The sequence below is a fragment of the Carassius gibelio genome, chromosome B5 (assembly GCF_023724105.1).
Source record: "Carassius gibelio isolate Cgi1373 ecotype wild population from Czech Republic chromosome B5, carGib1.2-hapl.c, whole genome shotgun sequence".
Taxonomy (NCBI): Eukaryota; Metazoa; Chordata; class Actinopteri; order Cypriniformes; family Cyprinidae; genus Carassius; species Carassius gibelio.
In genome coordinates this window covers 40,219,335-40,232,040 of record NC_068400.1, presented here as the reverse complement: position 1 = coordinate 40,232,040, position 12,706 = coordinate 40,219,335, and the positions used below count along the sequence as shown (strand labels likewise).

Genomic DNA, 12,706 nt, shown 5'->3' with positions numbered 1-12,706 from the left:
TTTTCAGGGAACCCTAGGGAGCAGGATGCATTTTCAACAGGGATTTAAAATGCAAACTCGTTTTTTCCCAGCTTTTCTTCCTTGCATCAGAGAGCATTGTAGCATGATAAAACTGTCAATATGTCGATAGGATTTTGGAACCTCTTAATTCTTTGTTTGGAACTGAGCCAGCACCAGAAAATGTTTGGAAGCTACACAAACAATTCAGTTTCATCCATTTACAGAGTACATTAAAGATGCTACAGCTGGGTTTAGATGTGTTGATAACATTTGTCATTTTCTGAATTTCTTCCTCACATAGGCTACAAAACCCTGTTGAAGACATCCACAAACCTGAAATCCTGAGTCTCTGATTGGCTAAAAATGAGGTTGGGTTGAAGATGTAGATTAGAGATGCTTTGGATTTCTGAAGATTATTTCAGTGTTATTTTTTTAGTTTCCAAAGACAGCTCTAATGGTTTGTGTCAAGGAGGCAGCAGGTGCAGCCTAATCATGTGATCTGTCAGGCAAAGGCTGTTCAAGCTTTTCTACGAGCAGCAGGAGATCAAAATTAGTTTGTTTAGCCTTTGACGGCAGATGTTATAATTATATGGTTAAGCAGGCAAAAAGCATTTTTTTCTATTGACAGCCATTCAAAAGTATGCATCTGCAGGTTTGGTTTGAATTAGATTTAGGTTCATATTCACTTAATCCAATGCTTTTCTTGTTCTCTGTGTTGTCCAGAATCCCATCAGTGTTTTATGAAAAAAGAGAAGTCGCTCATCGGCTGAGAGACTAGTTTGAATCTCTCAGACTGAATCACAAATCAATTCAGGCTACTCTATTAAAAGGTTAGTTCACCCAAAACGTGAAAATTCTGTCATTAATTACTCATCCTCAAGTTGTTTCGAACCCTTAAGACTTTTGTTCATCTTTGGAACACAAATTAAGATACTTTCTGACCTTCCATAGACAGCAATGCAACTAAAATGTTCCCAGGCCAAGAAATGTAGGACACCATTAAAATAGTCCACGTGACATCAGTGGTTTGACTGTAATATTTCTATGATAATACTTTTTGAGCACAAAGGAAACAAAATAACAACTTTATTCAACAATTCACCATCATGATGCAAAAGTATTTTTTCAGAAAGTCCGAAATCTCTTGGATTTCATCAAAAATATAATTTGTGTTCCGAAGATGAACAGAGGTCTTGGAAAGACATGAGGGTGAGTAATTAATGACAGAATTTTAATTTTTAGGTCTGGCCCTTTAAAATTGTAAAGAACTGATTCACAAGAGTGATTCATTCGTGAATCATGAATCGATAGTTCGAAGCGCCTAACAGAAAAAAACAATAAATATTATTATCAAGGGAAACAGAGAAAGGTGCGTTTTTTTTGTCGCATAAACTTGAGGTCGTTTGTTTGAGGCATTTCTATTTGGTTGGAGGCGATGAATAAATAGGCTACACTCTTCACAGAACAAGTCGCTGTTGGAACACTGTAGGCTCTATTTCAAAGTCTATGCTCAAATGCTATTTATTAATTAATTTACTATTAAATTAAATTATTAAATTATTAAATTAAATTAGTTTACGAACGAATCACTACTATATCAAAACAGCAGCCACTTAGATTAACATAAATTCTAAAGGAGAGCTCACTCCAGGAATATTATAACTCCTCGGTAAAAGGAGATTGCTATCTCCACATCTCTAGCAACCTCTCTGGCAGATCACGTGATCTCGCCTTTAAACTGCTCTGGCTTCATCCAGTCGAGTGTTGAGCGTCAGTGGAGCGAGGAGCGCACGAGCTCAAAACCACAATAATGGCAACCACAACCGCAGGTGCGACAAAATTCTGCTTTCTTTTTTCGAAACACTTCTAAACCACACTATCGCACGTTTGACCTGTACTTGTTCATGTTTAATAATTAATTCTCTACATTTATTTGTTTCCCAGAAGCCGAGACCCGTCAAAGACTGCTGCGAAACGTGAAGAAGGAGGTAAGTGACAGTAAAAACAAATAAAGCCAAGTGAACACAAGGCTGAAACGCCCTTTAAAATGTGAGTCATCATTCAAACATGTCTACAAAATGTGTAGTGTTAAGTTAATCGAACACTGGAGCTAACATTATACGTGAAAGAAAGCTGCCAGAGCAAAATAAACATTTTAATGCTGTTAAATTGTTGGTATAGTTTTAAAATCATAGATAGCTGTGCGATCTCAGTGTACAGTATTTCATGAATAATATATTTGGTTTTACATATCTATTTTTTCCCTGAATATGCTGCATCTGTTTGTCTTTTTCCCCATCAAGCATCTGTCACTGACTTTAATGCCAGCTTTATCACACTTGCATCATATCTGCATTATTAAAATAGTGAGTGTGACGTTTTATTCAAATCTGATGTTGTTACAGTCAGAATGGCAGGTTGTTGTTATATTATTATATTTAATGCATTTTATTTTGAAATATTTCTCTATGGATTCAGAATATCAGACACATTTAATACACGTTTCCTTAAAATGTACGAAAACATTGAAATGTATTTATATATCATCAACATCTATGGTTAATGATCCATAAACATTCTGTAAGCACTTTCTATATGTAACAACTGCCCATATCATCCCTCAGATTGCGTTGTGACTTCAAGTCCTTAAAATACTTGTTTGTTCATAGATTTTCTTGTTGAAATTTAAAATACAGTTTAAGGCTCAGTGCATCTATTGATTGATTTGTGGTATTGACTTAAGGCCAGTCCTATCTCTTTTGGCAGCACTGAATGCATTGTGTGGTCTTTGACTTTCCATCATTTCATTTGATTAATAGGTTTTAGTAATCCTTTTGGGTTAAGCAAGCGCTCTCTCTGTGTATTTGCACGAGAGTATGTTTAAGCAGTTGCTCAGTGGATGAGGTTTTGTATGACTTTGGGTGTGAATTTGTATGATTTCCTCACAGCACTTGCTCTATACTGACTCTGTTTTGATTTATGGCTCACTATTATGAGCTGTGATTGCAATCGCTGATATCCTTATCTGTCCTGTGTGTCTGTGATTCATCCAGACATATGTACATACAGCTGACCGCATTCTAGTGGTTATGTTACTGTTTTTAAATGTAAAACTCAAAGCTTTGTGCCGAATGGTCAATGCACCATCTTTTCTGAACCCCATCTTGCTGCAGTCATGTGGTGCAAAGTATAAATAATGAGAAATTATAGAAACGCAATAAAAAAGTTGCATTTATAAGAATGAACATGGGGGGAGACATGGTAAGATACCTCCTAGGGCAAGATGACGGCACAAAATATAATCTCAACACTTTTAGTAAATTATTATGCTAGTTTTAATGTTGTCATTTCATTCCAATATTTGTGAAATTTAGTCAGTTGAAATTTGTGAACACACTAATGTTTTTAGATTTGTGGAGAAAATGTATAATTTTTATTTTGAAGTAAAAAGATAAAATTAGATACTTGGGGGTAAGATGACTATTATGAGCATCCCCCCACCAGAACTGGCACAAAATGCCCCAAGTGACAGGTTGTTACTAATTTTATTATTTTGTTTAATTTACTGCTTATTGTAATTATTATTCACTACATGAGTAAGATGAACATTTAAGAACATCTCCACTTTTCATTAAAACTAATTGAATGAAATAATTTAATATATATTCATAGTGTTCCAATTATGACACATCTGCAATTAAAATATGGGTCGTTAAATATGTAAATAGTCATAGAATAAATGTACCTTTCAGATGAATCTCTTGGGATTCTGCTTAGTTTGTCATCAGTTATTCATTATTCTACTAAATTGTCTACATACAATTTAATATGAATAGCTGGTTAAGTATTTTACATTAATGGTACTTTTAAAATATATCCATATTAATAAGATTAATTAATTAATTAATTTATGCACTCTGTAGAAGTTTAAGCAGTAGTGGGGTAAGATGCCCTCTTGGAATAATTTTACATTTTGTTCTGTTACAACTAAATTATTAAATGTTTCTATTTAACTTACCTTAATAACACATTAGCTGATGCATGCATTATTATCTTGCACATGCTAAACATATTATTTAAAATGTTAAAATAAATTCACATAAAGAGGGCTTCTTCCCACATTACTATCAGGCAAATTTAACATAAATCTGTGATGACTCTTTTTTTTTTTCTAGTCAGGCATCTCAGCTTGAGGTGTTTGGCAATCAGAGCCTGGTCTATAATGTTTCATTGCACTGTGTCTCAGAGCATCCCAGTAGATGCATAAAAATTGATATTTCAGTGCTTGAAACACATTATTATGATGACTGAAACAGCTAATCAAGAAGAGTGGAGGCAGGTGAACTCTCACCCTCCGCTGTATGGTGCTCATAATGACAATGTATTCTTGATCCATGCTGTGTTTACTGCCTGGAACCTGGAGTCATTTGGCATTTGCAGTGCATATTTACCCTTTTGCAGCTGTTAACTAAAATTATGAAAGATTATTATTACAGATATTACATTGGTGATACAATGAGCACCGGCAATGTGACAAAAAGGCTCATTCTGTGTCTGTCACTATCAGTCTGTGATCTCTCTCTCTCTCTCTCTCTCTCTCTCTTTATTTCACACACCAGTATTGACACAAGGAGAGGGCCATGCGCAGAAAGCCTCTCCACACTCTACCCAGCAGCCCACCATTTGTTTATCTTTCCCTTTTACACAGCTAGTGTAATCCATAGCTTATCAGTGTGCCCTTAAAGAACCTCTTATTTTATTTTAAACTAGGCGTGGATTTTTCCTTTTTTTTTTTTTTTAATTGCTCTGGAATTAGTTTTTAACAGAAACATTGTTAAATTGGTTGGTTTGACTTAAACTATACAGTAGTAAACACTAGAGTTTGTGATAAATCATGAAAAGTCGTGATAGGTCACACGTTAATTTTCCTCTCTGGATTTGGAGAGTTTTTAATAAATAAATAAAAACTGGTAAGATGTGTTCTGCGGTAAAGATTTCTTTCTCTTTGTCACTTTTTGTGAAATCCTACACACAGTCAATATTGGTTTTGTGCTTAAAACAATAGAGTCAAATAACATTTCATAACTAATTCAAGAGATATCAACCATTTCTGGTTGAATAAATGGTGCCTTTTAAAGGGGTCACTAAAGATTATTCAGCGTCAATTAAATTGTGAAATGTGTTGTTTTAGTAACCTCCATAGACAGCATCTTAGACAAACATAGTAAAGAGAATCAAATCTTTTTTCCCATGATTATACATTTCTAATGGAAAAAACCATCTGTTACGAGTCCATGAGCCAATTAATCACCATGTTCTGTGTGCAGAGACCAGTCTGTGAATGTGTTACAAAACAACTCTGCAAGATGTTGTTTCAGTGTGTGCAAGAAACACTTAAACCTCAAGCCAAATAGCAGCAAACCTCGGCTACTATCGCAAAAGCTTGTTAAAGTCAAACCACTGATACTCATTTAAACTTAATGGGTTTGTATGTGACAAAACACAAGACACATTACAATGATGTCTATGTCTAGTGTCTCTTAACACCAACTCCATTTCAGTCATACTTTGGTTTACATATAGATTGATTTAATATTTTTATTAATTTGTTCTAAAGAAACAATATATATAATCTAACCATTTCAACCTTTTTTAGACTCAGGCTTCTTTATTTATTGTAGTTTATGTAATAATGGACAGGTGAAAATGGCATAAATGTTTTTTTAAGTGGATCATACATAGGTGAAGTAGATTTAGGTTGTGATCATGATGGAGTCTGATTGATGAGTCATATGTCTGCAGACATCTGTGCTCAGTGATACCCAGTCCACTGTACAGTCATTGCTTTTGAGATCATTTCAGGATAATATGTTATGCTAGATAAATAAAGTTCTTCAGCAGTTATTAGTTACATTATTATTTTTATTAAAAAAATGTTTTTTGAAATTATTTAAATTAGAGCATTATATTATATTATATTGTTATTAGAAATATTTTTAATCCTGGTTCTGGGGTCTCATTTATTTTCAACACCTTATTCAGATCATCAGGTTGTTAGGAGAGAGGTCTATTAACTGAGCTCAGTGTGTCAGATAAGAAAGACATACAAGATGTTCAGTGCTGTGGGTCCCATGTGCTTTTTTTGCTAAACAAACCTACAAAGATAATAACTGTCTGAGTTGAATGCATTTGTAAGAAGAAAGAGACCCCAGAGTGCTGTAAAAGACATGATGCTTAGGAAGCCGGTGTTGCCTTGGTCAACACAGTTATAGAGTTTTTGCGGTCATTATGCAAATATGTTTGGCTGCAGAATGTCACAAATGACCAATAAGAGCCATAAGGCATTACAGGGGCCTAGCTGTTTTTAAAGGGGTCATATGACGTTGCTAAAAAGTACATTATTTTGTGTATTTGGTGTAATGCAATGTGTTTATGAGGTTTAAGTTCAGAAAACACTTTATTTTCCACATAATGTGCATTATTGTTGCTGCTCTATACCCCGCCTTTCTGAAACTGGTAAATTTTTACAAAACTCATCGTTCTGAAAACTGAGGTGTGCTCTGATTGGTTACGCCCCTTTTCATACTGTGATGCCATTTCCCATCACAATGAGACAAAACAAATAAAACCCAATACAAACAAGACATATGTTGCATCCAGTGGGATAATAATGATTTATACTGTCTTTTTACGCGTTGTGTTGCGTATCGTGCTGCATAAACAAGCGCTACTCTACACTGCTCAAAACCCGCGTTTAATTCGTCAGTGGCAAATCCTTTACATATGAAAACGTACTTACAGGCTGTGAGTCAGAAGCACCAGACTATACTTGCAAAGATGGAATTACCCCACTTTATGGAAACAGATACTGGCGGCGTTAGGCAAATTTTTTTACATCGTGACGTAGACATCTGGGGCCATGTTGACTATTCACGTTTATAAAGAGTATGTCTTTGGATTTGAGACTTTAGTCTTTGCAACTTTACAGATCTTCTTTATGCACTAAGAGCTTGTAACACTCCATTATATGACCCCTTTAATGAAGAACATAAAAGGATAGATCAGTTGGACTGACAGTCTAGCTTCAAGATATAGGCAATGTGACACTTCTGCTGTGCATTAACACCATGCATGTATGTGTCATGGGAAATGTGTTTTCCCAAGAAATGTGAAGCCTGTTCCTGTAGAGCCATATGGACCGGGGGACTGATTTAGATCCACACCACCCACAGAGCATCTCAAATGGTGTGAAACTACACATTTTATATGTGAGACAATATATTTTATATATTCCAAGCAAATCCAGATGCCTGTTCATTTTTTTCTCCTCAAACTCTACTTTCCCATTACAGTATGTTGATGTTTTTGTCACTTGTTTGTGTACTATGAACATAACTATAATTCAAGACTATGTTAAGACTAAAGCAGTGCATTTTGCCATGTACACAAATCATTCGCATTCTTAATATGATTAATAGAGCATCGTTTGGCAGTATTGTTTATTTAAAATGTTCACACCTTCCAGGAGGTTGTGGTGTTACAGCATGTAGATAGCACATGAAAATGGATATAATAAGAATAAAAAAGTAGGCTATAATTAAAGTGCTAAAATATATACTGCATAATAAATAAAATAGAAACTATATGGAAAGGAAATGCATCTTTAAACAAATGTGACACAAAATGTTTGTAGTAGAACTCTAGCTCAAGTTTTATTAATTAGGATGGACCTTTGTGCAATTTGGATGAACTACAGTATGAGTGACCACTTTTTAGTGATTGTATAGTGATTGATTGGGAGTTATTGTTGATTAGTTTGGATATTTTCATGCTTTCTAGGCTATAATTAATTCAGAATTGGAATAAATTCACTCGTGGATTCAATCTGAAACCATTTATCTAGTATTGTCACTTGTGATTGCGTAGCGTTTACCACTTCAATTAGCTGAGTGAATGGAGCTTGTGTGATAAGTGAGCAAACAAATGACATGTAGAAATTATGTAAGCCATTTTAAGACATTCGGGATTTTTTTTGCATGGGGTGAGGGCATTGAAATAAATCATTTTCATTATCAAAGATGGTTTTATGGGATAAAATTAGTGACTTTAATATTAAACAAGACCAAATGAGAGTATGGATTTGCTGTCCATTGTAGGCTCATGACTGCTCTACAAGTACATAAATTGCTCTCATTGTGAATTTGCTTGTTCTTTCTAAGTAGTGTCCACTCAACCTCTTAGCCTTTAAATTTGTATTACGCGGTAATATATGGCAAATCATTTTTGTGATGGTGGCATGAATCATGTCAAATGCCATTTCCATTCACAGCCGGAATTGTTCATTGGTTTTGCTCCGAGTTGAAGCAACAGTTTAATGTGGTGCCAACACATTTGGGAAGTAACTTGGCAACCCAAGCTGTGAGACTTTCCATGCCATCTCCATGGAAACCTTTGTCATGCTGCTGAGACATCAGGGACAGCCGAGCTCCAAATAGACCCCTAGAGTCTCTCTCTCTCTCTCTCTCTCTCTCACACACACACACACACACACACACACACACACAGAGCTTGATACAATCTCTACTTATCAATGCACACTACAGTTTAATTGAGGCTGATCAATAAGAGTTTAGACGCCACTAGTAAACATTTATAGGTGAATTTATTTGCTCTTATCGCATCAGTGATCCTTAATTCAGACATGGCAATGCTCTCTCTCAATGATGAAGGTGGTTATTTTGCTTGTTTTCATGTGGAATTTATTGATATTCTTACAATATTAGGTGCATTCCAACATTTATGTACTTTTGCAGTATTCAGTGTCTTTTTTTAGGGTATATACTTTGATTAATTCAGTGATCTTTAACAGTGATAACTATGTTAAAAATGTATGTTTTTTTATGACGAAGACGATGCCTGAACTGTTTAAAAATGTCAGTATCAGTGCAGGTATTGGATTTGTGAATTTGATTTGAGAGGTCTTTCTATCTGTGCATTGAGTCAGCCACGGAGTAAGAGCTTTCATGAACTTATAACCTCTGAAAGATGCACTCAAGGGTTCATCAGCAAGGCAACCTGGAATGCTGTCCTTCAGTTCAACTCATCGGTTCATGGATTTTTTCCCCCTCATTCTAGTGGATGCAGACTTCAATTTGCTGTATTGATTGAATATACATGAAGCATGACGCTTTACTATCAGTATCATTCAGGTCCATAGCACTTAGCAAGAACCACTAATTATAATAACAACTAAAATATATATTTTAGACATAAGATTAAGTGTTTTACAAAAGAAAATAAAAGCTAGTGAAAGGAACACTGCAAAGATTTTCTAAAATCTATAAAATAACAAAAACAGCATTTACAAACTGTTCAGTTAATTTTGTACTTTGGTGGTATCATAAAGCTTGTCTCTGTTCCAAAGGATAACAGGCGTTTGTTTTATGGTTGTGCTTCTGATCTGTACCTTTGTGAATCATACCGTTGTGTTCAAGTGTGTGTGATTCTTTTGGTCCCTGAGCGAAAGAGTTTCCTTTGCGTCCTCGTTTCTCTCTCTGGAGGTTTGGATAGGTGTGAATCTGTAGTATGGAGGAGGAGATAAGTATATGTCCAGAGTTATTTATAGCATCAGGTGAGTCTTAAATGGTGTTTAAACTCTTAAGGTTCAGTTGATTGGAACAGAGTTTTGCTGCCATGTTAGAATCATGAATAAAATAGTGAGAAGAAATCAATACAGAATGGCCATTTTCAAAAATTAAGCATTTAATCTCAAACCAAAAGAGTAATGTTGACTATTCTGATAAAGCAATGCATTTTTAGGTTTCTTTTTTTGTTGTTGTTTTTTTTTTTTTTTGAGCTGGGATTTTTGTAAATGCCAGATTCTCAGAAGAAAAAGGCTGTGACTTGTTCTCAGGGCACACCAAATCCACAGGTTTTGCTCTGAAGAGCTTGTGTTGTCCTACTGCATTAGTTATGGGTAAATGAAAGAGAAGGTCAGGGTGTAAGTATCTGAATCAGAGTACATCCACAGTCTGAATGCTAAAGAAGATGAGCACAGTAACAGGCTTTTTACATTTAAGGTTAAACCAGTGTCATTTAAAACTCTGTAATAATTGATTCAGGATCATCAGGTGTTAAGACTTAAAACGGAACATTGAAATGTAATTTATTCCTGTGATGGCAAAGCTGATTATTATATCTTATTATTATCAATCCTGAAAACAGTTGCACTGCTTAATATTTTTGGCGAGACCATAATACATTTATTTCATTCTTTTTTAAAAAAGCGATTCGAAAGTGTTAAAGAATGGCATTTATTTAAATTAAAAGTCTTTTGTAAATTATAAATGACTTACATTTTTCTACTTATGTGATGTGTCCTTATTGAATAAAAAAACAGCTAAGAGCTAAGAAAGGGCATCCTGTGAGCAATACATTTTGCCTTAGGGTGGAAATGTCATCACGTAAATGCACTCTGGTTGTTTGAAGAGAAATAAATACTAAGACAAAAAAGGAGAAAAAACAAAGGAGCATGATAATCTGTATATATCTGTATTTCTTTGTGCGTGTGAGCGTGTATATGGGTATATATATATATATGGGTATATATATATTTAATGTAAAATTAAATTACATTTAAAATTAAAATTAAATTAAAATTTAAAATTAAATTTATGCATTTAGCAGATGCTTTTATCCAAAGCGACTTACCTGCATTTAGGCTATCAATTTTTACATATCATGTGTTCCCGGGGAATCGTACCCCCAACCTTGCGCTTGATAAGGCAGTGCTCTACCAATTGAGCTACAGGAACATATATCTGCCCTTGGATGTGTGTGCAGTGCAGTCTAGTGAATACATTATGAAGACTGCTGTTTCATTTAAATGATTTCACCATCTACAGTCACGATGAGGAAGAGCTTTGTGCATAAATCACTCATGCCAACTCTCAATTTCTCTCAGCTTCGAGTGTTTGATGGTGTGCAAATGAGAGTACTTGTGAGAGAGAATATATTCATGAGACCTGCACCGTTTGACAGACTCATCAATCATGGGAACATCCACAGTGTGTAAATTAAGCTGTAGAACAGTGTTTACTTTAGTTCATCATGCCTCTGTTGTGTCTCCATGCGTCACAGGTCAAGCAGATCATGGAGGAAGCAGTCACAAGGAAGTTTGTTCATGAAGACAGCAGCCATATTGTTTCCTTCTGTGGTAAGTCATTGAACATTTTCATAAAACGGAGAGTTCAGTTCCTTGATTCTAATTGGTTGGAAGCTGTTGTAAATTACACTACAAACATACACCTTTTTTTTATTTCTGTTTGTTGCTTGGCAAACACTTCATTGGAACAACAACAGTTTCTAAGGGACTACATTGTTTGCTGGAAGAATACTGTTTTTATTAATGTCATTACACTTTATTTGCTCTGTTTTATTTTGTGAAATCTTACTACATATATGTAATAACCGTTCCGCTTGAAAAGGATTTGTTTATTTTATACTTATAACTAATGTAATTGGATTAAAATCATCACAAATATTTGCACATTGGGTTGACAGTGCTTAGCAAAATTATTACATTTTAGACTTTTATGCTCACCAAGGCATTTATTTGATCAAAGATACAGTAAAAGACAAAAAAGAATTGCTTTCTATTTTAATATATATAAAAAAAAAGTCATTTACTTCAGTGATGGCAAAGAATTTCCATCAATTTACTCTCAATTTCTCAAGCATGTAATTATTTCAAGGACAAACAATTGAAATATAAGGGATATCCATGGGAGACTCCGGGGATCAGCTGTGTTTCAGTGCCTGCCAAATGTTGTGCAGCATGATGGTTTGGATAATTTCCAGGTAGAGCGAACATTTCGGCATTTAACAGGGCTTGGGAAGCGTCAAAGCGTGTAAATGTCGTGAAGTGTCATGTTTATAAAGTCTAGATGAACATAGAGTGATCATTTTAACGTAAATGGACCAGTAAATGAATGTGTAATTGATCGTGTTGCAGTAAATGCTGCCCGCTGTTTGTCAGCAGAAAATCTGTCCACGTAATAAAGTAATCACTCAGACGTGCATCTTCTCTGTCACTGTGTGTAAATTCACATCAAGTTAGCGTGACATGATAATAAAGAATAAATGAGTAGTCATTAATAATCCAGTTTCTGCCAGGTCATATTTCAGCCTGTTAGGTGAAGGGTTTATATGCCTGTTCAGTTTTCCTTTTTCTTTTGTTTATTCTCTTTTACATTTCACTAAACAGATTTTTTTGCTCCAGGATGCTGGCAACCATACCACCTTCCCTAGAATTTCATCAGCACAGCTCTGTGAGGGGTCAAACGCTTTTGGCAGGTTTGCATTGTGTGTAAATTAGACTCTGCATCCTAGCGATTATTGTTTTCAAAAGTGTCTCGTCGAGGTAGAACAGAATCAACAAAACCTTGCAGTTCGAGCTCACAGAAACAGCTAGTGGAGGATATTTCTTTATCCACACTGAGGTGTTTCTGAATAACACCAATCAAAGTAGCTTGAAAAATAGCTTTTGATTAATGGCCTTGTTAACTCATTTTATTATGTTCCTGCAGTGGGATTGGGTAGATGATTATAGGGCCTGTGTGCATTGCTGGTTTCTGGTTTCAGCTGGTTGTTTATTCTCCTGTAATTCATTGACTTCTGATTCATTGTGACTCTGCTCTCCTCTGCC

At 35.1% G+C, this 12,706-nt stretch overlaps 1 protein-coding gene across 6 annotated transcripts in view; it reads left to right on the top strand.

The window, feature by feature from the left end:
- The first annotated feature begins 1,768 nt into the window (after positions 1-1,768).
- Positions 1,769-12,706, top strand: part of LOC127958851 (small G protein signaling modulator 1) — a 33,880-nt gene continuing 22,942 nt past the window's right edge. For all 6 annotated transcript variants that reach the window (XM_052557883.1, XM_052557882.1, XM_052557881.1 and 3 more), the window contains exons 1-3: positions 1,769-1,829; positions 1,945-1,988; positions 11,140-11,215. In XM_052557883.1, the coding sequence (XP_052413843.1) occupies positions 1,811-1,829; positions 1,945-1,988; positions 11,140-11,215 (139 nt within the window). In that variant the 5' untranslated portion in view covers positions 1,769-1,810. The remainder of the gene's footprint in view (positions 1,830-1,944; positions 1,989-11,139; positions 11,216-12,706) is intronic.